The sequence below is a fragment of the Triticum urartu genome, chromosome 6A, assembly GCF_056163025.1.
Source record: "Triticum urartu cultivar PI428250 chromosome 6A, HENAU_Tu73, whole genome shotgun sequence".
NCBI lineage: Eukaryota > Viridiplantae > Streptophyta > Magnoliopsida > Poales > Poaceae > Triticum > Triticum urartu.
The window spans coordinates 314,116,145-314,141,753 of record NC_141878.1 but is presented as its reverse complement, the minus strand read 5'-3'; the positions used below and the strand labels follow the sequence as shown (position 1 = coordinate 314,141,753).

At 52.0% G+C, this 25,609-nt stretch overlaps 1 protein-coding gene and 1 pseudogene across 9 annotated transcripts in view; both read left to right on the top strand.

The window, feature by feature from the left end:
- Positions 1–21,378, top strand: part of PHYLLO (2-oxoglutarate decarboxylase/hydro-lyase/magnesium ion-binding protein) — a 33,875-nt gene extending 12,497 nt beyond the window's left edge. For 6 of the 9 annotated variants that reach the window (XM_087527891.1, XM_087527888.1, XM_087527892.1 and 3 more), the window contains 13 exons: positions 460–618; positions 9,026–9,151; positions 9,225–9,362; positions 9,433–9,541; positions 10,467–10,619; positions 10,703–10,966; positions 11,069–11,236; positions 11,398–11,541; positions 11,623–12,084; positions 12,216–12,512; positions 12,588–12,745; positions 12,856–12,963; positions 20,901–21,378. In XM_087527891.1, the coding sequence (XP_087384017.1) occupies positions 460–618; positions 9,026–9,151; positions 9,225–9,362; positions 9,433–9,541; positions 10,467–10,619; positions 10,703–10,966; positions 11,069–11,236; positions 11,398–11,541; positions 11,623–12,084; positions 12,216–12,512; positions 12,588–12,745; positions 12,856–12,963; positions 20,901–21,378 (2,764 nt within the window). Of the gene's footprint in view, positions 1–459; positions 619–9,025; positions 9,152–9,224; positions 9,363–9,432; positions 9,542–10,466; positions 10,620–10,702; positions 10,967–11,068; positions 11,237–11,397; positions 11,542–11,622; positions 12,085–12,215; positions 12,746–12,855; positions 12,964–13,160; positions 13,961–20,900 lie in introns of those variants that run through there. The other 3 variants (XM_087527890.1, XM_048677578.2, XM_087527889.1) reach the window with 3 other exon arrangements.
- Positions 3,267–4,303, top strand: LOC147965113 (uncharacterized; annotated as a pseudogene).
- Positions 21,379–25,609: the final 4,231 nt, after the last annotated feature.

The window sequence follows — 25,609 nt, the reverse complement described above, 5'->3', positions numbered from 1 at the left end:
TGCACCCAAATTGCAAAAAAGGTTAAAAATTTCTGAAACATTTTGTAAACAAACATGATCAAGTGTTATTATCGTGTAAAAAGTTTCGCCAAAGAATGGTTTTCATGGTATTCTGGGTGAAAAAAAATCAACACTATATACAAGTTTCTATTCACACTTTTTGTCCTCGAAAATTTGTGTTTCGAAAAATCAACACATACTTCTAGTTTTTTTCCTTCGCGGAACTTTTTATATGAGTACAACAGGAGATCAAGTTTGTTTCCAAAAAGTGTCAGAAATTTTTGACTTCTTTTGCACTTTCCATATCAGGTGCACTGGCACCCGAGAGCCAAAGGGGTATTTTCCCTATTGGTATCTTTTTTAGCCGAAGCTAATTTTTATCATCATGTGCTTAAATTATATTCTTTCAGGATAGTGAAAGATATATTTATTTTTTATACTTCTTTGACATTATTGAAGGGCCCAGAGGAAACCCATGACAGTGATTGTAATCAACAACCATGGTGGTGCAATCTTCAGCCTTCTACCAGTTGCAAAAACAGCTTCGCCCCAAATTTTGCAGAAATACTTCTACACCTCACATGACATATCGATTTCTAAACTCTGTGATGCACACAGGTAAAAACAAGTGATTTAGTTGCAGCTTAGTTGCTTACTTGCATCATGGATGTGAAATTTTCAAGCGCTTTTCTTATTTATAACTAGATTTTGCTATTAGAACTACACTGTAACAATAGTTGGTCCTGAAGCTACATAGGATATACTATAGTTGATTCTGGAAGTTGATTATTGAATTTTGGGGGAAAATATCTGTCGTGTCTCCCCCTGGAGACCCTCTCCCTCTTATTAACTCTTTTCAGTTTAGACCCTGTACAACCAGAGTATTACACACACACACACACCAACACTCCCCCTCAAGATGGGTTAAAGATGTCAACCATGCCCATCATCTTGCTACAGATTACAGCACCATCACTAGGTCCTAACCCTTTAGTTAGACAATCTGCTAACTGCTGTCCTTTGCACCGCCGACTGGGAGGGGTTGCATGGTGAATGCCACCTCCGGTGCCTCGCCTCAGTCGTCTCCGACCACATCCCCTTGCTGCTCGATTGCTCGCCGATGCCGCCGGCACATCGCCGCTTCCGCTTCGAGGACTTCTGGACGCGCATGGACGGGTTTCATGACACCGTGGAGGCCGCTTGGCAGTCCGTGAGCGACGCCGACCCCTTCCGCCGCCTCATGCTGCGCATGCAAGCAACGACGCTCGGGCTCACAAGTTGGAGCGCCAAAACGGTGGGTAATGTGCGCCTAAATCTTGCGATCTCTCGGGAGCTCCTCAAGTTCGACACCGCGCAAGACTACCGAGCCTTGTCTCCTCATGAGGACTGGCTGCGCCGACAAATCAAGGCATCCTACCTCGGCCTCGCCTCGCTCGAGCGAACCATTGCCTGACAGCGCTCCCGCCTCGCCTCGCTCAAGGACAGGGATGCCAACACGTCCTTCTTCCACCGGCAGTGCACGTATCGGCGGCAGAAGAACAGGATCCACAGCCTTGTGGTCGGCGGACATGTGGTCACGGACCCCTGCGACATGGCCGCAGCGGTGTATGCGCACTTCGATGGTCTCCTGGGCTTTGCGCCACCCCGTGAGTGCGCTCTAGAGCTTGAGGCGCAGATCACGCCTGCCAACTTGGACGACCTCGAGGCTCCCTTCGACGCGAGGAGATATGGAACACCGTTAAGCTCTTGCCCGCGCGCAAGGCCCCCGGCCCCGACGGCTTCACCGCCGAGTTTCTCCGCACATGTTGGCCCACAGTTCAGCAGGATTTCATTGCTGTTTTCCAGCAACTCTACGAGTTGCGAGGGCGCGGATTCAGCTGCCTCAACCAGGCGCTCCTCACGTTGCTCCCGAAGCGCGCGGATGCCAGGGGCCTCGGCGACTACAGGCCCATAAGCCTCATCCACCTTGTCGCCAAGATCTTTGCCAAGGTCCTCTCGCTCCGCCTTGCGCCCAAGCTTAACGATCTCGTCAGCACCAGCCAAAATGCGTTCATCCCGGGAAGAAACCTGCATGACAACTTCGTCCTCGTGCGGCAGTCTTCGTGCCTGCTACATCAACTAGGCGCGCCACGCGTTCTGCTCAAGCTGGACCTGACTTGCGCTTTCGACTCGATCAGCTGGCCGTTCCTCTTCGACCTCCTGCGCCACTATGGGTTTGGCACCAGATTCCTGGGCTGGCTCGCGATCTTGCTCTCGTCGGCCAGCACCAAGGTGATCATGAACGGCGAGCCAGGCCCACCCATTTGGCACCGCCAAGGACTACGACAAGGTGACCCCATGTCGCCCCAGCTCTTCGTCCTCGTTGTGGACACACTAGGCCGCCTGCTCCGCCGCGCCACTGAGCTGCGCATCCTGCGGCAGCTCCATCCCCGGTGCCCGATCCCATCCGTCTCGCTGTACGCGGATGATGTGGTCCTGTTTTGTCACCCCACGTTGGGCAACACATCTGCCGTCAGGAGCATCCTGCAGCTCTTTGGGCGCGCCTCTGGCCTCCACGTAAATCTGGCAATGGTTTTTCTTTAACTGGGGCTAATAGTTTGGGTTTCTTCTCTGGGCTTGATTGGTTCGGGTTGTGATGGGCTCAGGCTGTTACAGTTTAGTTTGGTTTTGGTTTACGTTCGAACGAGTCGGGTATGGGTGGGTGTGGGTCTAATTGGTTTGGTTGTTGACAGTTACTAATCATGGTTTAGAACCGGTTCTTGGATTGATTTCGTCGTGAGCAGTCTTTCGGCTGCAAATCCCCTTCTTCCCAGCCTTCGAATTGGCCGTTTGGCCAGCCTCACCAGCTGCACGGCAGGGAGCAGCTCTCCACCTCCACGCACAGTCAATTCTCGGTCCCAACAGCAGCCGCAACCCGCTCCCATTGCCACCACCCGCCGGTACCAGCCCCAGCCCCCCCCCCCCCCCCCCGGCGAACCCAGCTTCCCTCCTAACTCCAACGGTGCTGGCCGGGGCAGGCAGGGGCCCAAGCGGAAGAAGAAGAGAGGGCTGGGCCGCGGCAATGGCGCGACCCTGCCCACCTGTCCTCCGCACGACCCGACGACCACCGCGTCGGCCGCATTGCTCCCAGATGACCGCGCCGCCGACCTCGTCAAGTGCTTCAACTGCGGACTCGCTGGACACTCCCAGGTGGCATGTACCCGCTCCCAGTGCTGCTTTGTGTGCTCCGACCCCGACCATCCGGCTGCCCTATGCCCTGACGGCCGATGTCGGAGTTGATGATGTATGGCCATGGGATCGAAGGCCTTGGCTTCTTCCACATCGAGGTGCCTGACATCCCCCCGCCACCCTCGCTTCTGGTGATTGTCACTGTGCGGGATGGGGTGGCGTCTCCGTAGATGATCGAGACCGAGCTCAACCACCTCTACCACTGCTCCTGGGACTGGCAGGTCACTCTGCTGGTTGACAACCAGTTCTCGGTGGTGTTCTCTGACGTGGTCAGTGACGGCTATGGCACCCGCAGCGACGACATCACCCTCGCGCTCAACAAGCTCGTGGTGGACATCTCTGTGCCTATCCTAGACCCCTTGGCAGTGGCCGTCCTAGACACGACATGGATCCTCATCGGCGGCCTCCCCGACATCGCCCGCTCGGAGAGGGTCATTCGGAACATGTCCCGCATCCTCGGCAAGGTGGTGGTGGTGGATGAGCTCTCCCTCCGCAAGGAGGAGGAAGTGCGGGTCAAGGTCAAATCCCTTGACTCGTCCAAGCTTCGTGCCACGATCCGGGTGTTCTTCAACGACCAGGGTTTTGACCTCTGGATCTCTCCCGAGCCGTCCAACCACATCGGCCGCCCCCGCATCCCTGACGACAACCTCTTGGGGGTGGCCCTGGTGGTGGGGGCACGAGGGGTCATTGCAGCGAGCGTGATCCCCGCCACGGCCACGACTCTGGCTCGGAGGACGGCGATGAGGAATACCAGGACAGCCCCTGCCGCGAGCAGCCTCCTGTCTCCACCGCCAGGGGTGGCACAGGGGCCGGCCGCAGTCTCTCGGCCCCTCCACTCCCCGCTGATGGCAGCGACGTGTCGGACATGAGTCTCCAGGTCTTCCCGGCTTCATCCCCGCGCTCCCCCGCTGGTGCTATCTCTGGCATCCCCACTGCGCCCTCTGCGGAGATCGACTCGCCGCCCCCTGCCCTGATCTCCCTGCTGCTTCTGCACTCCCCGAGGTGGAGGGGTGGGACCGGGACCCGCCACCCGCGACCCCTCCCACCGAGCCGACCCTGTCGGACCAGGGGGTGACTGATCCCCCCTGGTGCCGATTTGGCTCCGACCCCGCAGGCTCTGGTCATCGTCAGGTCCTTGGCTCCTCCAACCCTGCCCCCGAGCTCCACGTGCACCGCCCTAGGTGAGGAGTCGGCTGTGGTGACCACCCCTGTGGCCGCCCCCCACTCCCGCCTCGGACTGCGGCCTATTCCAGGCGAGGCAGATCGACCTCGTCCCCGGTGACGTCCTCTCGTCGCAATGCTCGGATCGAGGCGACCATGCCGGTGGGTAGCCCAGCTCTGCCTATCCCCGAGCGGGTAGAGCTCCGGGCCGCTGCCTGGAACCTTGAGGCAGGTACTCAGTCCATCCTAGCCACTCTTGCTACTTGCTTGTTCTCTGCTCTAGAGTCAGCTCCGCTCGGCCACCTCGTAAAGGTGGCAGCGGACTCGGCCATCGTGTTCAGGGGAGAGGTCGCGCCCCCATTAGTTCAGATTGAGGCAATTCGCGCGCCGGAGATTCTCGATGGGCGTCTTGCGAGACCACCGCGCGCCATCAGTCCTCCTCGGGTGCCCCTGCCGGGGCTACCCCGAGCATCCAGCCGCGTGCGGCGGCCGATCTGGTGGAGATCCGGGGTCGTACCCGCTCCCGCACCGCAGCCCTCCGCGCCTAGAGTGCATCACGAGTCTTGGGGTCAAGCAACCTCTCAATGGATTCGTGATGCGGACCCTCTTCTAGAACATTCGTGGCTTCGGCCAAGACGGCCGACGCCGCCAACTGATAGAGTACATGCGGACCGAGCGAATTGACATTGTGGCCATCCAAGAAACGATGCGTACAGAATTTTCCCTGTCGGAGCTCGAGCATTTGAGCTCCGACCTATTTGCTTGGCACTGGCTCCCTTCTAGTGGGAGTACGGGCCACTCGAGTGGTATCCTTCTAGGGGTGAAGGATGCCACCTTTGAGGTTGGAAGCATGGACCGGGGCGAGCTCTTCGTTAGCATGGAGATATTCGAGCATGCCCTAAACTTCAAATGGGAGATTATTGCGGTGTATGGCCCGGCCGATCACCGCCGATCCGAGGCCTTCCTCGCTGAACTTCGTAGGAAGGTGGCAGCCGCCCAGCTACCGGTAGTGGTGGGCGGCGACTACAACCTCATCCGGACGGAGGAAGACAAGAGTAATAATTTGGTCAACTTCCCCCGGATGCAGATGTTCAATGACTGCATCGCGGACATGGGTCTTCGCAAGCTCGATAGAGTCGGGGCCAGGTTCACTTGGACCAACCGACAAGTGGAGCCGACCCGCTCAGTCCTAGACAGGGTCTTCGCTTCTCCTGAGTGGGACATTCATTGCCCCCTAGCATCGCTCCGGGCGACTACGCGGATTGGTTCCGATCACGTGCCCCTTCTCCTCTCTTCGGAGAACGAGTGTCCCCTCCTGCCGCCCCGCTTCCGCTTCAAAACCTTCTGGTTGCGCCAACCTGGGTTTGTCGCAGCGGTGGCCGCCCGATGGCGCGAGGCGCGTGATGCTCCTCATCGAGCCCTCTCGGCCGTCGACTCCTGGCACTTTTGTGCTAAGCGGTCACAACAATTCATGAAAGGATGGGGTGCTAACGCGGGTCGGGACAGCCGCGAGCGTAAGAAAGCCCTACTTGAGGCCATCCAATCCCTCGATCTGCGGACTGATGCCGCAGGCCTCTTAGCCGAGGAATGGAGGCTTAGGTACGACCTGGAAGACCAGCTCACGGTCATCTACACGGATGAGGAGGCTTACTGGCGCTTGCGGGGTATGCAGAATTGGGTCCTCAAGGGGGATGCCAATACCGCCTACTTCCAGGCCATCGCTAACGGCCGGCGACGCCGTAACTCCATCCCGCTTCTTTAGGACGGAGAGACCCTCCTGCAGCGGCCGGAGGACATCCGGGCCCATGTAGACGGCTTTTACAGAGACCTATTCTCTGCCTCCCCTCGAGGAGGTCTTGCCCTTGCGCAAGACATTTGGCCGGCCCACAGTTGTGTCTCGCATGCAGACAACGCGGCCCTTACGGCCCCGTTCTCCGAGGCTGAAGTGTGGGCGGCAATTAAGGGCATGAACCCCTCTTCGGCCCCCGGTCCGGATGGCCTCCCAGTGAAATTCTTCCAGACCTTCTGGGAGGTAATCAAGCCGGAGGTGATGTCCCTGTTTGAGGAGTTCTTTGTTGGGTCCATCGACCTCAATAAGCTGAACTTTGTGATAATCACCCTCATCCCCAAAGTGATCGGGGCTTCGGATATCCGCCAATTTTGGCCGATTACCGTGATTAATGTCATCTTCCGCATCCTCGCGAAGGGGTACGCCATTAGGGTGGCCCCCATTGCCGACCGGATCACTCACCCTGATCAGTCGGCATTTATCCAGGGCCGATATATCCTTGACGGAGTCCTGGTTTTTCACGAAGCACTCCATGAGGTTCACACCAAACACCTCAAGGCAGTCTTCCTGAAACTGGATTTCCACAAGGCATATGACACGGTCAGTTGGCCGTTCCTTCAGGAATGCTTGCTCGCGGGCCACATTAAGGGCATAGTCCCGCATCTTGCTGAGGGGAACGGGATCTCCCTTCTCCAATATGCGGATGACACCATTATCATGGTGGAAGGCTCGGCGAGCGACATCATGAACTTGAAGTTCCTCCTGCTTTGCTTCCAGCAGATGTCTGGCCTCAGGATCAACTTCGACAAGAGTGCGGTGATGGTCTTGGGATACTCCCAAGACGAACGGCACAACATCGCGGATCGGCTTAATTGCCAGCTTGGGTGTTTCCCCACGACTTATCTGGGGATCCCCATTAGTGATCCGAGGCTCACGGTGGCAGAGCTGCGACCCACGGTGGAGAAGCTACAACACCGCATCGAGCCCTGGCAGGGCCGATGGCTCTCGAAGGTGGCCAGGACGATGCTCATTAACTCGTCCCTTGCCAGCCTGCTCTTATTCATCATGAGCTTCTACAGCCTTTCTGAGACTCTACATCATGAGATTGCCACAGTTCAGGGGCGCTTCTTCTGGGCCGGCGAGGGCGATAAGCAGAAATACCACATGGTTCGGTGGTCGGAGATCTGTATACCGCGCGACCAGGGTGGTCTCGGGATCATGTCCTCCAAACGCATGAACATAGCCCTCCTGACGCGGTGGCTATGGCGGATTGCCAACGGAGAGGGTGGCTTGTGGCTTCGCCTCATTCAGCAGAAATACCTCCGTGGCCAGCCTCTCGCCTTCTGCCAGCAGTCTGGGGGGCTCCCAGTTCTGGCAATCCATCATTCAGCTCCTTCCTGTCCTCCGCATCGGAACCTCGATCGCGGTTGGATCTGGCACCGCCACGAGGTTCTGGTTCGGTAGATAGGCTGGGGACATGCCCCTCGAGGCCTGCTTTCCCGACCTATTCACCATCGCGGTTGATCCGCGGATTTCTGTCGCAACGGCCCTTATTGACTTAGGGCAACTCGCGTTCCGGAGACCGTTTGGCCCGGCTGAGAACGCTGATTGGCAGGAGCTGTTAGACTGCATTGCGTTACACGAGCCTGATCTTGAGATAGAAGATGACCGTTCCAGGTGGCGTCTAGAGCCTTCTGGGCAATTCTCCACTAAATCTCTCTACCAGGCCATCGCCCCTTCGCTGGGCCATGAGGCGCTCACCACCATCTGGGAGATCCGGCTCCCCTTGAAGATTAGGATATTCTTGTGGCATTGGATCCGCGGCCGCCTCCCGTCCGGCGTGGAGGTCCTGAAACGCAACGGCGCCGGTGATGGGCGGTGTCCGCTCTGCGGGCCTGAAGAGGATTCGAACCATATCTTCTTCACCTGCGTGTCCGTGTAGTTCCTATGGAGCTGTTTCCGCAAAATAGAAGCTGGGACCACAACAACTTCCCCACTCTCTTCGCCGAACTCCAGGCATTAGCACCCTCGGTTCGCCACATTAGGTGGCTGATCATCGGGGTGCTTGCCTGGACGCTGTGGACTGTTAGGAATAAGCTTGTGATTCAGCGTATTCAAATGGTCTGGTTACTTGCAGCTTTGGCGGCCGCTTAGCTGTCCCCGGGAGAAAGATGCCATCACCTCCATCATCACCCAGCTTCGTGCGATGGCTCTCCGGATGGCCCCACCGCTTCCCCCACCACCACCGGAGCCGGATTAGATCTTCTCTACCTCACCACTGCCATTTGTGTGTTGTGCGTGTCGTGCGCTTGTGTTGGGCTTGTGCTGTGCCCACAGCTGAATCTGGGTTTTGTCCGTTTGCGTGTATGTTGGACCCTGCCTGCGGTGGCGTTGTGTGCGTGTGCGTGTGTTGTTCGGTTGGTACCTTGATAACTTTGTGCTCGGTGGTTGCTTTATTTATAAAGCAGGGCGAAAGCCTTTTTCGGTAATTCTCCCCCTCACCTCCAGCCATCATGGAGCAGCACTCCTCCACAGCCGCTGCGGCCACCACCTCTTGGAAACCTAGCTCCGATACCATATTGAATTTGGGGGGAAAATATCTGCCCCGCTCCCCCCCGCCCGCCCGCACACCCTCTCCTTTTTATTAACTCTTTTCAGTTTAGACCCTGTACAACCAGAGTATTACACACACACACACACACACCAACATTGATAAAATGGTGTCTGTTAAGACTTCTGCCAGTTTTACATAATTGGTTACGGAGTCAGCTTTGTTATATGATGAAGTACTTCCTAGTGTTGACTGCAAAATTTTGTGTCTCACCGATGTCACCGGTTGTGTTGCAGAGTGAAGCATTTTTTGGTTCAAACAAAAGCAGAACTTCATGATACATTGGTGAAGACCCATGCAGAACACCTTGATTGTGTGGTGGAAGTAGAGAACCAGATTGATGAGAATGCCAACTTTCATAGGTTTACATTCAAATCTGTTCTAACAGTAATTTAGTCTACCCTGTGAGTTTATATGTTTCTCCTTGTTCTGCAGAACTATAAGTATGTTCGTTGATAATACTGCAACCCACTATCTGGATTATCTTCTCGGGGATCCGTATTCTAGCACTACGAGTGATTTAGATCGCATGTACAAAACGAAAATTCATGCAATAGAGTACATGTTGTACAGGTATGTCCGTAACCAATTAATATGCAGCCCACTCATTCCTGGCATTACCCTCAAACCTTCTTTTGCACAGAATCCAGCTTTCTGCGCCTCGTACTTCAGGAATTTCAGATAGCAGTTGTTTCCATGAAGGCTTCATTCTGAAGCTACGTATGGATGACAACATTGTAGGATTTGGTGAGGTTTGTTTTTATCACCACTACAATTTATATGGCATCTTTTATTTATGCTAACTTAAGTTGCCATTTTGAGTTGCAATAACAACAAAGCCTTTCAGTCCCAAACAAGTTGGGGTAGTGTATGTTAGAGTTATATTATGTTTTATGTAGCCTGTATATTTTCTTCACACTGTATGAGGGGTTTCCTGCATATTTACCACATGCACATTTATATATATAGGTAAAATTGGATGTATCAATGTTGTCTTGGGAGCCTGTTAAGGCTCGTTGGATCATCTTATATTATAGGTGTGTATCAATGTGTGTGTATATATATAGGAGAAAACAAATCTATCAACCAATCGCTGGTTAACTGCTATCTTGGCCATTCAATGCTTTGAGATGCGCATGGAAATTCCACTTCTCTTCCCTTTCTCCATTTTCTGGTTACTGGCGCTCTCGCATCGAGACATCCCTGTCTCTGTGCAGTAGTCTGCTGATTGCAGCGGCTTGGTCGGCTTAGTGCGTCTCCACCTTGAATGGGTGGCACAAGCTGAATGACTCCCAAAATTAGTCTTAATAAACTGAATAATTCCCAAAATTAGTCTTAATAAACTCCAAATAATATTCCAACATTTTTCCAACTCTTTTTATTTTGAACAAGTTATATTATCTTCTCTCACTAATTTTCTTCAGTGAAAAATATCTGAATATTCTGAAAAAATTCAAAATGTATTGAAACCATGGTACGCAATAAATGATTCTATTAACATCCTAATTTATAAAATGGGATGTGACAACCTTCCTATTTTACATCTTACAGAGTAAGGTTATTCGAGTTAATGCCTTTTCAGTTTTTTTTGTACTAAAGTTGTACAGCTGTGACGAGTAATATGGATCGGAGGGAGTACTTCAAACTTAAGTATCTTTTATACATTTCATATAACAGGTTGCACCAATCGAAATTCACCAGGAGGATATAATAGATGTTGAAGAGCAACTTAGGTTTCTGTTTCACAGAGTGAAAGATTGTGAGCTAGATGTTGTTCCTTTGTTGAGAGGGTCTTTCTCCAATTGGATATGGACAAACATTGGGATTCCTGTAAGATAACCCGAGAAACTTGGTGACCATTCATGTCTGACATCTCAAGAGATTGAACTCCTCTCTTTCTTTTTCCTTCTCAGCCTTCTTCTGTATTTCCAAGTGTCAAGTGTGGCCTGGAGATGGCCATTCTTAATTTGCTGGCGTCACAGCGGAAATGTAGATTATCTGAAATTCTCACTGGTTCCAACCCCTTACTAAGAGATCAGAGTCTGGTGGAATATAATCAGAACAGTTCTGCAGGCATACATATCTGTGCACTCTTAGACTCCGACGGTACTCCGATGGAGGTAGCACTTGCTGTGACTAAACTTGTTGATGAAGGCTTTACCACAGTGAAACTGAAGGTAGTTCTTCCACTTGTTTAATTGAACTTTTTTCTGTTTCAAAATATTATATCTGCTAATCAAGCAATATGAAGAAAATTATTTCTAAAATCTCTTGTGAAGGTTGGACGTCGTGCAAGTCCCGTTGAAGATGCAGCTGTTATTCAAAAAATAAGAGAGGTTGTAGGATATAAGATCAATATCCGTGCCGATGCAAATCGAAAATGGACATACAAGCAAGCAATTGAATTTGGATCCAGAGTAAAAAGCCTTTGTTTGCAATACATTGAGGTAACCTACACTTTATTCATCTGCTGTATTAGAAACTTCAAAATAGAGAAAATGTGAAACTCGACTTCCTTTTGCTGCACCTTATTATTATAGAGCTCCCATTTCCCAAGCGACATTCATCTTGTTCTTTCTTGGGAATCTTCATGTTTCTTACTTGACAGGAACCAGTGAGCTCTGTACATGATCTCATCAAGTTCTGTGAAAACAGTGGTTTGCCTGTTGCTTTGGACGAGAGTATCGACAACCTTAAGGGGGATCCAATCCAAAAGCTTCATCAATTTGTACATCCAGGGATAGTTGCTGTTGTAAGTATAAACTCTGTGAGCTATTTCTCAAGCTTCTCCTTTCATTTCTATATTTCACCTTGTTTCCATCTTGATGGTCAGGTTATAAAACCCAGTGTTGTTGGCGGCTTTGAGAATGCAGCTCATATAGCAAAGTGGGCTCACATGCATGATAAGATGGCTATCATCAGTAGTGCGTACGAGAGTTCTGTAGGTTTGGCGACCTACATACAGTTTGCATATTATGTTGACAGGCAACATGACCTAATCTCCAGACTAAAGAGATATGATTCATGTGGAACTGTGGCTCATGGGTTTGGAACATATCAATGGTTAACAGAAGATGTATCAGAACAAAAGTTAAAAATTCTTGTTCCCCCGCTTGGTGATGGAATGGGAGCTTCAGTGGAAAATGCCCATGGCTATCTCCACCACTTAAATATAAATGATGAGAAGATTGAAAAAACATATAGTGAAGAAAAACTAAACTCATATTCTATCCAAGTCGATGGGGATCATTTTTCTTATGTAGTTAAGGTTCAAGAGGCTGGTGATTGTACAAATGTAAGTATCGCTCAACTTACTTAAAAGAATGTGGTTTATGTGCCTACCTTGTTGTACAAGATATACTGTTTCCCCCTAGGAGATAGGATAGTGCTGCTGCAGTAACCAGTGCCATGATTTAACCCATGTAGGATAAGGTTATTCTTTTTCTTCATGGATTTCTTGGCACAAGTGAGGACTGGACTCCCATGATGAAAGCTCTCTCTCCCAGTGCACGGGTCATCGCCGTTGATCTTCCTGGCCATGGAGAGTCCCAAATTCTGCAGCATGATGATGAAAATTTCAATCAAATCTCTCTTACAATTCAATCAGTTGCAGACTTGTTGCTGAAGTTGATATGCAATATAACTGATGGAGAGGTGGTTGTTGTTGGCTACTCAATGGGTGCAAGGATTGCACTCCAGATGATACTAAATGAAAATCTAAAGGTAATCTTGTCAAGATTGCAGCTTGTTTGTTTCATTCTTTATTTGAATGATCCTAAGGTAGTCTTGTCAAGACAGATTAGTGGAGCTGTTTTGATATCGGGGAGTCCTGGATTGAGACATGAAGCAAGTAGAAGACGACGTACTGCTATTGATAAATCACGAGCTCAATTCCTGTTGACTTATGGACTGGAATGTTTTATCAAGACATGGTACTCTGGAAAAATGTGGACCAGGTGGAGGAATTAACTTATTTGATTTCTTGACTCTACGGTAGGAAGAAATTTTGCATAACATGTACTAGTATTTGACATGCCTTTTCTTTTTGGAACCTTTTCTGTTGCAGTCTAAGAGAACACCCACAGTTTGATTCCCTAGTGAGGACACGCAGAAAACACAGTAACATCACGGATCTATCGAAGGTTCTGGCTGACTCGAGCATAGGGAGACAAAAGTAAGATTAGCTTCTGCTCTCAGTAAGATTTCCATTTAGCAATATTCATGTGGCCATAAGATATTCAGTTTATCAGTACCGATGAATTAGTAAAACATGGCGCACTGATAGCATAGGTGACAAACATTTTCATAGGTGCATTGCATTGCATTTTGCATGAGAAGAAATGCAACCTCATGTAAGTTTCCATGTATCAGGTCCCTGTGGGAAGACCTGAAACACTTGGAGAAGCCTGTCCTCATCATTGCAGGTGAGAAGGACGTAAAATTTAAAGAGATAGCAGAGCGAATGTGCAGCGAGACAAGAGAGTACGGCGAACGTGAAGCTGATTGTCGTAGCAATCAGGAGCTATGTGAAATGATCGTTGTCCCGGAAAGTGGCCATGCTGTGCATGTTGAGAATCCTCTCCCCTTAGTTAGAGCCCTGAGGAAGTTCTTGGTAAGGCTACACCAGCCTTAACGCTTTAGTATCCGGGATTACAAAGCAATAGAGTCTGAGAAATTTTTGAACTACCAGCTTGGCAGGCTGAGTGGTCGGATTATATTTGTGGGCTATAAATGTTGCCGGGAGTAAGGGGTTTTCTTTGTGTCTCAGTCTGCTGTTGCGTAGGGGTTGTAAGTTTGTCACTCGGTTGTTGGTGGCAGCCCGTGCTAAGCGTCGTACCTTGTATTTGCGCGAGTCATGAGCCCACGGGAATTACAGGAGTAATTGGTCCGTCACTCAACAACGGCAACAAGATTAAGAAGATAGTGGTCCCAGGAGTAATGCTACATATACGGGTTGTTTCTACAGAAGATTACGGAGGAGGTGATTTAGAGACATGCTATTAGTTGGGGGATGGCCCCCCACCTGAAATAGGGGGGCAGAGAGATTTTTGACGAATCACAAACTGAGAGATTTTTGACGAATCACAAACTGGCTCGCCCGTAACAACCCCGTAAAGCCCTGTATGTCGATTATTGGTGGTCCCAGCCTATTAGAACAGGTACTCGCATTATTTTTTATTTATTTTCGTTCTTTCGGCGATGTCGGTTCAGCAGGAGGATACATTTCCATTTGTAGAGAATTATTTGGTGCATCAATAATTATTGATCGTGCACTAGGCACATATATATATAGGTACAAGGGGTGCGACCGTGTCTTGTCTTCCAAGATACAAGTATATACAGGGGGAGAGAGACACTACAGGTGCAGCATACAAAACCCAGACCTACGTACATGTACACACATGTTCACCCCCGCACCCCCCCCCCCCCCCCCCGCCCCTCGCAGTCGAAGTGTCGCCGGTGACGCAGAGAGTGGATCGAAAGCCCTCAAACGTCGAGGTGGGTAGTCCCTTCGTCATGACATCGACGAATTGCTGATCAGTGGGCACATGGAGAACTCGAACACGACAAAGTGTGGCGTGCTCCCTGACAAAGTGAATGTCGAGCTCAATATGCTTCATTCGTCGATGATGGACAGGATTGGTAGCGAGATACACCGCGGAGACGTTGTCACAATAAACAAGCGTCGCCTTGGTAACCTCGCATAGCAACTCCTGAAGTAGCTGTCGTAGCCAAGAGCACTTCGCGACGGCGTTGGCCACAGCCCTGTAGTCAGCCTCGGCGCTTGATCGTGAGACCGTGGGTTGTCGTTTAGACGACCACGAAATCAGAGAGGGCCCAAGGTAGACACAGTAGCCGGAAGTGGAGCGGCAAGTGTCGGGACACCCAGCGTAGTCGGCGTCGGAGTAGGCGACAAGGCTCAGGTGATGCCGTCAGGGTGAGACCCATAGCTGTGGTGCCACATATGTACCGAAGAATACGTTTCACCAGAGCCCAATGAGTGTCGCGAGGAGCATGCATATGAAGGCACACCTGCTGGACAGCGTACTGAATATCCGGACGCGCCAATGTGAGATACTGAAGCGCACCGATGATGGAGCGGTAGAAGGGAGCGTCCGACGCCGGAGAACCCTCGATGGCGGACACCTTAGCCTTCGTGTCGACAGGCGTAGTAGCAGGCTTGCAGTTAAGCATGCCCGCTCTCTCCAGAAACTCGTAGGCGTACTCCTGCTGGTGCAGGAAGAAGCCAGTGGCCCGGCGCACAACCTCAATGTCGAGGAAGTAGTGGAGAGCCCCCAAGTCCTTGAGGGCGAACTCGGTGCCGAGGCGAGCTGTAATCTGCTGAAGGAGCGCTGGCGAAGAGGCAGTCAGGATGATGTCGTCGACGTACAGGAGGAGGTACGTGGTGGTGGGACCCTGGTGATAAACAAACAGGGAGGCATCGGACCGTGTGGACCGGAACCCCTACTGCTGAAGGAAGGCCGTGATCCGCTGGTACCAGGCCCGAGGCTCCTGCTTCAACCCGTAAAGAGAACATGAGAGCAAGCACACGTGGTCCGAATAGTCGGTGTTGACGAAACCAGTAGGCTGCTGATAGAACACCTGCTCGTCGAGATGGCCATGCAAGAAAGCATTAGACACATCGAGCTGGTGGACCGGCCAGGCGCGAGAAACAACGAGCTGGAGAACAGCGCGAATCGTGCCCGGTTTGACAATCGGGGCGAAGGTGTCGGTGAAGTCCACGCCGGCACGCTGGCGAAAGCCGCGCAGCACCCAACGCGCCTTGTAGCGCTCAAGGGAACCGTCGGGGTGAGTCTTGTGGCGGAAGACCCACTTGCCAGTGATGACGTTGGCACGGGGAGGCCGCGCAACAAGCTGCCACGTACGGTTGCGCTGCAGGGTGTCAAACTCCTCACGCATCGCAGCTAGTCAGTTCGGATCCTGAAGGGCTGCGCGAGCGGAGGTGGGTAGCGGAGACGGTGCCGAGGTGGACGCAGCACATGCATACTCGTCCGACGGGTAGCGCATGCTGGGACAAAGTGTCCCGGTCTGAGCCCGAGTGACCACACCGGTGAGGGGTGCGGCCGCAGCGACAGGGGCCGCGGCGGGGGCTGCAACAGGGGCCGCGGCGGGGGCGGCCAAGGAGGCCGCGACATCAGGGGCTACGGCGGGAACGAGGGCCACCGGGGGGCCGCGGCGACGGGGCCCGCGGGGGCCGCGGCAGGGGCGGACGAGGGGGCAGCGACAGTGGCCGCGGCGACAGGGGCCACGGCAGGGGCTGTAGCGCCAGGGGCCGCCGGCGCAGGGAGCGCGGGTAGGGCCGACTCCGGGGCGCGGCTGGGCGGTCCTCCAGAGGTGGGGGTAGGGGCGAACCTGGGCGGTCCTCCAGAGGTGGGGGTAGGGGCGAACCGCGTCGCTGGAGACGTCGAAGGTGACGGTACCTGCTGAAACGGGAACACCAGCTCATCAAAGTGCACATGCCGCGAAGTGAAAACGCGGTGGGACACTGGATCATAGCACCGGTAACCTTTGGTGTTGGGAGGATAACCAAGAAAAATGCAAGGAAGTGACCGGGGTGCGAGTTTGTGAGGAGCAGTGGACGCGGTGCTAGGGTAACAGAGACACCCGAAGATGCGAAGACCATCATAAGATGGAACCGCACCGAAGAGGAGCTGGTGAGGAGTGTAGTTCTAGCGGGAACGACAGGGGCGAATGTTAATGAGGAGGCTGGCGGTCGCGAGCGCGTCCGGCCAGAACCGAGGAGGCACGTAGGAGTGGAAGAGCAACGTGCGGACACATCTATTAAGAGTGTGAAGGACGTGCTCGGCGCGACCGTTCTGTTGGGACGTGTAGGGGCATGTGAGGCGAAAGATGGTGCCGTGGGACACAAGTAAATTGCGGACGGTGACGTTGTCAAACTCCTTGCCGTTGTCAGTTTGCAAGGTGAAAGTGCGTTATATCGACTAGAGGGGGGGGGGTGAATAGGCGATTTTTATGAAAGTCTTCAAAACGTGGAAGTTATGAAGACAAACGATAGAAATAAACCTATTACCCTGCAGCGGAAGGTAGACTACACTAGGCAAGCCATAGTCAAGTATTCAATAGAGTAAAAGCACAATGACTAATAGCATCAATGTAGTAAGGATCAGGTAGGAAGATATTGTGAAGCCACACAGAACACGCAGTCACTCAGTGAAGACAAAAGATAGTGCAATCATACAATGACTTCACAAGGAGTAACAGTACGTAAAGAGAAGGGAAGGATGAAACCAGTGACTCGTTGAAGACAATGATGTGTTGGACCAGTTCCAGTTGCTGTGACAACTGTACGTCTGGTTAGGGCGGCTAGGTATTTAAACCTTAGGACACACAGTCCCGGACACCCAGTCCTGAACACGCAGCTCAGGACACCCAGTCCTCACCGTATTCCCCTTGAGCTAAGGTCACACAGACCTCGCCCAATCACTCTGGTAAGTCTTCAAGGTAGACTCCCAAACCTTCATAGACTTCGTTCACCGGCGATACACAATGTCTCTTGGATGCTCAGAACGCGACGCCTAACCTGCTGAAGGATTCACAGTCCTCAAGTGTAATAAGTCTTCAGATCACACAGACAAGAAGACTTAAGTGATGCCCAATTCTCTTTGGCTCTGGGTGGTTAGGGCTTTATCCTCGCAAGGAATTCTCTCTCAAAGGCTTCGAGGTGGGTTGCTCTCAAACGACAAAAGCCGTATACTAACTCTGAGCAGCCAACCATTTATGGTTGTAGGGGGTGGGCTATTTATAGCCACTAGGCAACCCGACCTGATTTGTCCGAAATGACCCTGGGTCACTAAGAAACTGACACGTGTTCCAACGGTCAGATTTCAAACTCACACGGCAACTTTACTTGGGCTACAAGCAAAGCTGACTTGTCCGACTCTAGACAAGATTCGCTCTCATAGTCTTCACTCGAAGACATAGGTTTTGGTTAGGCATCACTTCAGTCATTCTGACTGGTTCTCTTGGACCCCACTTAACAGTACAGTGGTTCCTATGACTCAATAAAGAAGAAAAATCACTACGAAAGATCTAAGTCTTCGAGCTCCATAGGCTTCATGTGATGTCTTCTCTTGTCATAGACTTCAATGTGAATATCTTCATATAGCACCTTTGACTTCAATGTCTTCATACATTTTTAGGGGTCATCTCTGGTAGGAAAACCGAATCAATGAGGGACTTCTACCTGTGTTATCCTGCAATTCTCACAGACACATTAGTCCCTCAACTAGGTTTGTCGTCAATACTCCAAAACCAACTAGGGGTGGCACTAGATGCACTTACACAAGGCGAGAATGGGACGACCGAACTGTGTGGTGACATATGAATAAAAGGCTGTGAGTGTGGCAAGAGCGTCGGACTTGCGACGGAGAGGGAATGTCCACACATAATGAGAAAAATCATCCAATATCACCAGATAGTATAAATAGCCCGTGTTGCTAGCAACCGGGGACGTCCAAACATCACTATGCAATAGCTGAAACGGAAAGGTGGAAATGTTTGTAGACTCGCTAAAGGGAAGACGAAAGTGCTTGCCAAAACGGCAAGCCTCACAAGTATGATTGTCGACCTTATTACATGAGAAAGAAAAACTCTGAAGAATCTGACGCATAACGGTGGAGTTGGGATGACCAAGACAGGCATGCCAAAGATCGACACTGGCGGCGAAGGCGACGGGACGACGGGTGGTGGTGGCGCCGGAGGGGTGCACTGGGTAAAGCTCGTCCGGGCTGTCACATCGGTGGAGTACCTTCCGTGTACGGGCGTCCTTCACAGAAAAACCGATATCGTCAAATTCAACGGTGATAGGGTTCTCACGAGCAAGGCGACGAACAGAAACAAGATTAGTAACTAAGTCAGGAGACACAAGAACATTAGACATATGGACATGAGTAGAAGTAGACGGAAAAGACATATGACCGACATGTGTAATGGGTCGGGAGGAACCGTTACTAACGGTGATACGGGTGGGAGTATGAACGGGAGTGGCAGACGTGAGGTTACCGGGATGAGCATTCATGTGAGCGGTGGCGCCTGAGTCCATGTACCAGTCACCACCGCCACCATAAGATCTCGGTGACAGGGCGGAGTGCAGGCGGTGAGCAGGGCCGAGTCCTACGGCGGCGGTACCTGCACCGAAGGCTGACGCGGCGGTGGCGCCGTAGGCAGGCGCGACCCCGTAGGCCGACGCGGACCCGTAGGCGGGCGCAGGCGGGGGGGGGGGGGCACCGTAGCCGCTGTAGGGAGTGGCGTTCTACGCGGCGAAGAGAGCCTGATAGCCCGCCGGGCGAGGCCCAAGGATGCCCGGAGCAGGAGCCCGAGGAACCGGCATGGAGTACGCATGGACGGCGCCGGTCCACGGGTTGGTGACGTACGTCCATGGGGGAGTCACCTACTGCTGCTGTTGACGAGGGCCCCCCGGCGCTTGTTGCTGCTTGCGGCCGCCCCCGCGGCGGTTGCCGTGGCGTCCGCCGCCCGGCTGCTGGGGGGCAGCGGGAGGGGCGGGAGGCACGGGCGGGAGGGGGAAATACCCCGGAGGCGCGCGGGGGGGGGGGGGGGGGGGCTGCTAGCGCGGCGTGGGTGGGGCGGCCTGTGGAGGGGCACCACGTGAGGTGCTGGCGGCGAGGGCGTGATGCTGCACACGCTTCTTGACCCCCTTCATCCGGCGCTCCTCCAACCGCAAGTACGCCACAAATTTGGGGAAGGAGGGCTCCGGCATCAAGGTGAGGTTGGAGGCGGCGTTGCCGAAGTCCTCGTTGAGGCCGGCGGTGAGCGTGCTGAGGAGGAGGTCGTCATCCACCTTGGCTCCAATGTCACGGAGCTCATCCGTCAATGTCTTCAGACGGCGGCAGTAGTCATCAATGGACCGTTCATCATGGTGACAATCAAAAAATCCCTGCTGCAAAAAAACGCGGCGCCGAAGCTTGTTGTCGATGAAGAGGCCGTTCAGCTTGACCCACAAGGCACGGGCGTCGTCGCCGGCGCTCACGACTGTGTGGAATAAGTCCTTGGAGATGGTGGTGAAGAACCACCGGATGATCGTGGCGTCGATCGCGGTGCACTCGGCGTCGTCCACCATGGCGCGGGAGTCTATGGTGCCATCCACATGATCCACGAGGTTGTTCTCGCGAAAGAACAGCGAGAAGTACGCGTTCCACATGAAGTACGTGGAGTTGGAGGCGTCGAGGACCACGGAGACGCGTGCATGGACGTTGATGTCACGGATCTCAGCAGGGTCGACGACGAAGGGGTTGGAGTAGGTGGAGGCGTTGGACGATATGGCTGCGAGGTCGTGGGGAGGGAGGCGGCGCGGCTTGGGGAGAAGCGGCGCGGCGGTGCAGGGCGGGCGGCGCGGTTTGGGGAGAAGCGGCGCGACAATGGAGGGCGGGCGGCGCGGTGGGAGAGCGGCGCGGCGTGGAGGGGAGGGCGTGCGGGGAGGAGAAGGCACGCGGGGAGGAGGGGCGGTGGCGTGAGGCGGGGGCCCGAGGCGGCGGCTAGGGTTAGCGGAAGCGGGAGGAACGACTTGCGATAGTTACCATGTAGAGAATGATTTGGTGCATCAATAATTATTGATCGTGCACTAGGCACATATATATAGGTACAAGGGGTGCGACCGGTGTCTTGTCTCCCAAGATACACGTACATACAGGGGGAGAGAGACACTACATGTGCGGCATACAAAACCCAGACCTACGTACATGTACACATGTTCAACACCGTCGACTACGAAGACATCTGTGATGATTTCGTTAATTTCAAGATGATGTGCCGGTTTAGTCTAGAAGGTGCTCATAGGGGTAGAATATATGTGCTTGCTTTCATAGAAATAAGTGAATATACGTATGTATGAGCGTTTATGTCTATACTGTATTAAAAAGAATGGCAAAACCTTAGTCCCAAACAAGTTAGTTAAAAACCCATAAAATCTCGAAACTAACTCATAGTTCTAGAACATGGATAGTTAAGTTCCACGCATCCTTATTTATGACTAGTTCTTTGGTAATATTTCAGTCCTTCAGATCTCTCTTTATGGACTTGTCCTATATTAAATTTGGTCTATGGCATTTACAGTGGCAGCAGAGGAAGAGAACTCAGAGTCTTCAAGAGATGGAGTTCGTCGCAGCACTGCCCTTCGAGGAGGTGTGGAGTCAAACTTGAAGCGCTCAGAGAAGCCATCCTCTTGAAGATCATCTTTAGAACACATCAGCGTCAGCCCTTTCCATGTGCGTCGAGAAGTTTCATAAGCAACAAAGGCATTTTTGGTGGCAAGATTGCGAATGCGATTAACATCCACCAAGAGGCTTTGCATTTGACGCTTCAGCCAGTCATGATGCCTATCCTGTTTTTGATGAAGAGCCACAAGAAGCTCTCGGTCATTAAGAACACGAGTGCGCTTCTTGGGTCGTGGGGCAGTTGTACTGTCAGTGGCTTCAGTGAGAGCAGGATGTGGTGCACGTGTAGTGCCAGCCAAAGGATACACACGAGTGACTGCTTCAACTCCTTCAATGTTCTGAGAAAAACTTTGATGCTCTGCATTTTGAAGATTTAGAGGTTCCTTGGCAGGCTCAGGATAGATGGCTTCAATAGACATATCCACATCAGGCAGAAAAATCCGATGATTGCAAGCAGATGGCTGATATGAGATAGCGGAGTGAAGTTTGATCAGCCGCATTATCCATGAGGCGTAGAACTTCAAGCCAAACAGATCAGAGCCTGATGCGGCAAGTTGGCGAATGAAGAAGTCTTGTGCATTGAAGCATTTTCCATGAAGAATATAGAAGACCAAAGTCTTCATTGCACCTTCCAGCTTGGCATGTGGAGAGTGCCCTTTGATGGGCCAGAGAGTTCGCCTTATGATGTGATAAATAGTCCTTGGCAGATACTCTAGGTCTTCAACGAAGAACTCTTTGGGATATGCAGCATCTTGGGGTAATGGCTTCATCATACTGAGCATCTGACTCATGTTAGGTTCAGACTTCTGAAAGATGCTCTCCACAGCTTCACTATGAAGTTGACAGCCAGATTCGTAGAGATCGCAGGGAGTGGGTAGACCGGTGAGCTCAATGATGTCAAAGGCTTTGGCTTCGTGATGAACGATTCCTGTCATCCACTCCAGGACCCAAATCTTCGGATCTCTGTTATACCCGCGGATGTGAAGTGTGGCATAGAATTGGAGCAACAACTCTTCATTCCAATGCTCTTGGTCAGTGACGAACGGCAGCAATCCAACTTCTTTGAAGCAATCCAGAGCTTCTTCTAGACAGGGCAGACCAGCTATTGCTTCAATGTCAAGACGCTTGTGTGGGAAGATGCGACCTTGATTGCAGAGAATGCAAGAGTAATAGCTTCGCTGCGGATAGCTCCAGAACCGATCAGATGATATTCTTTCCCTTGAGTAGGGGTTCCTGGAGCTATTGAAGAATGTGTTGTCTGCTTTGAAGCCATTGATATTGAAGGATCCAGGTGCTGATGCAGGACCTGGGAACCTGGGCAATCTTGGGATTGGCTTCTGTACCTGAGGCCTGTGCTCAACATGATAGTCGAACTGAGGACCGGCAGCAGGCGCAGGAACAGAAGCAGTGGGATCAGTGGCTTCGCTGGCTTCTGGTGCTTTTGTTGGGGAGGGCTCCACATTAGCTTCAGCCATGACAACGTCAGTGGCTTCAGTGGTGTTGGTGGTGGCAGCCTCAAGATTTTCAACCTCCACTTGACGAGCTGGAGGGTCGGTCACAATCACGTTCTCCTCGAGAACCGCTTCTTAGTGGGACGGGGAGTAGCAGCTTGTGGGATTTCTTCTTCATCGGCTGATGCAGCCGGAATGTCTTCAGCAGTTTCAGCTTCAGACGCAGAGACTTGAGGCTTTGGTCCTTTGCGAAGCCTGCGCAACACAGGCGACGCCTGTGTAGTTGGAGTTGGCTGGGCCTCAAAGTCTTCTTCCTCTTGTGGGCGATCAGCCCATGAAGCATCCTGAGCAATTGGCGTCAGAGGACGACCAATGCTGATGAGTTCGCTGTGCTCGAGCTGAGGAAGGACTGCACCATCTTCTACATGGTCATGGTGACCAATGTCTTCAGCAGCGATGGGATCAGCTGCTGGAAAGTCTTTAGCTTCATGAGCCTCTGTGAAAGTAGGCTCATGGATTGTCAGTCGGCGTTCAGCGTCAGGACGAACCATGGAAATGGGTTCAACAATCAGGGGCTCTGTGTGAGCAGCCCGTTTCTTCTTGGTCTTCCTCTTATTCTTGGAGGGGGCAGTAGGAGAGGCTTCAGGATGTTTCCTCTTCCTGACTTCAGCCTCAACAGTCCTTGTCTTTTTCAGCTCTGAAGCGGTTGACCGGCTTTTTGGCTTCGAGCCAGTCATTCTAATTGGGAAGACAATGGGATCTGCTTCCTGCCTTGGTGCGTCAGGTTCAGCCGTAGCGGGCTTCTTCTTCTTCTTTGCAGCCATTCTGGGGTCGATGCCAGGACGCCCAAGGGCCTTGCGCTTCTCAGCCTTATTATAGGCTTGCACACATCTGTCAGCCAGAACCTTCATGTGCTCACGAGAACCCTGAGCTTCTGCACGTTTCTTGAGAAAGGCTTCCTTGAGTTCGTGCAGCATAATCTTGAAGTTCTTCACCTCTTGCACGCTGAGCTTGGCCATATGCTTCTTGAACTGAGCCTTTTCAAAGTCAATCTTCTGCTTCAGTTCAACAATGCGCTGGGCGATAGCTAGCTCTGAAGCAATGGCGCCATGGAAGGCGACACTGAGGCCAATGGGTAGTTGCAGATCTTCGAAGTTGATGTTTGGCGTGTCAAACCATTCATCAATGAAGTTGTGGATGATTGTTACATCAAAGAGAGGCAGATCATTGAAGATTTCTGCTTCTTCTTTACTCTTGATGAGTTGCTCAAGAGCGTCATCTACAAGATCTTCATCACTTGACAGATCAATGGCATCATTGCGCAGAATGGCAGCAGCTGTTAGCTCTTGGCTGGTGTGTGGCAGAGGCATCTTGACCTTCTGAGGCTTGGAGATGCGTGACAACTCTTCAGACTGCACACTGTCTTCAGGAGGTGCAGTTGCCAGAGGCTTCGCCCGTGAGATTTTTGGAGCAGAGGCAGACTTTGAAGCTTTAGGCTGCTTCTTTGGCTTCGGCGCTGCAGGCGCTTCATCTAATTCAGCATCATCTGCAGGCTCATTCACGGCTGTCCCTTGAACCAAGATATGGGTGATGAGACCTTCAAGGTTGTAGAAAGGACCGACGACATTGGGTTCTGCATCACGTGTGCCGTCATCCCTTGGAGCAGAAGGACCAGGTTTGAAGTCTAGTCCCAATGTCTTCTTGTTCTGCTTTGCTGAGTTCTGGGCAAACTGAAAGTTGCGCTTGAACAGAATGTCGTCACGACACCATAGCAGGGACGATGGGTCAGCATCCACAGGCTGTGGTCCACGGACCATGCAGGGATAGAAGCCTTATTCAATGGCTTCATCTCTGGTCCTGGGTTGAAGATTTTTGTAGAGGATGTCTCCCCATGGTCGCTTGATGGCATTCTTTTCAGCATATTCCTTGGTCACAAATCTGTACTTGAACCACTGTTCTGCCCAATAGCGTCGAATCCATTGGATTCGCGTTTTGCGCTGATTGTAATCCTCTTCAGGATCTGTCTTGTACAGCTCTGAGAGGTCATCAGGCAGATCTCTTGAAATTTCTCCACGACGCTTTCTGCCACTCTTCCTTGCTGATTTTTCTGAAGCCATGAACCTTAATCTGAAAGGCTTCAATACGTTCAGAGGCTTCAAAGGTTTTCGCTTGCTGGACAAACAGGAACTGGCTTCGGGAGAATTTATGTGATGCTGTAAGAATTCTGCAAATGAATGCAGACTATGAGAACCAAGGGATTCTCCCACGGACATGTACCTGTGACAGCATTAAGGTGCGAGGGAAGGGGAAGAGGTCATATGCATTCTCAGAAGATTTTGAAGATAAGTCAGTTTAGAAGACATTGACCTCATCATGCGAAGACATTCACTCATAGATAAGGAGTTGGTTCCAGATTTATACGAATCCACAGATCAGTACAAGTGAGGAATCTAACTACTTTGTGAAGCATAAGTGAATATACTAGGCATGTTATGAGATGCAGTATGAAAGAGATCCAACTTGTGTGAATAGAAACTGCTTGTGGTAGAAAGTGATAAAGCTATAGGATCAAAGAGGCCGTAAAAAGGAGGTTTTATTTACCACACGAAGAACTGCTAGACGGACTGGAAAAGGAGGCCGAGCAGTTCGATCGTCCGTGCCCTAACTTGGCGACGGAGGACACCTACGGCGACGATGGAGAAGGCGATGTCCGCGGTCGGCGTGAAGACGGCGTCGGAGAGGTTGCGGCAGCGAAGTGCTTCGTCGCTGGCGTCGTCGAGGGCTAGCGGTGGCGCTAGGGTTCGTGCGAGAGTGGAAGAAGAGATAATGACTGCTGTGAGGTGTGTATTTATAGGTACAGGGGCGGCACTGCGTTATTACACAGGTGCCCCTGGCGACTCGCTTCTGAGGAACACGTGGCCATCATGCAACATATTGGGATTTTTTCCACGTCCCACACACGCCTGGATTGTCGGGTGGTCATTCCCACTTCTCAGGGTTTCAGGTGGAGGAATGAGCATTGAAAACGGACTTAATGGTTGTCTCTGTATCTTCTGCTGACAAGGACGCAGAGAAGACATTTGACAGTTTCAATAGAATGCATATGATTTGGAGAGATAGAGTTTGAGATAGAAAGCATAGAGAGGTTAGGGTCCGA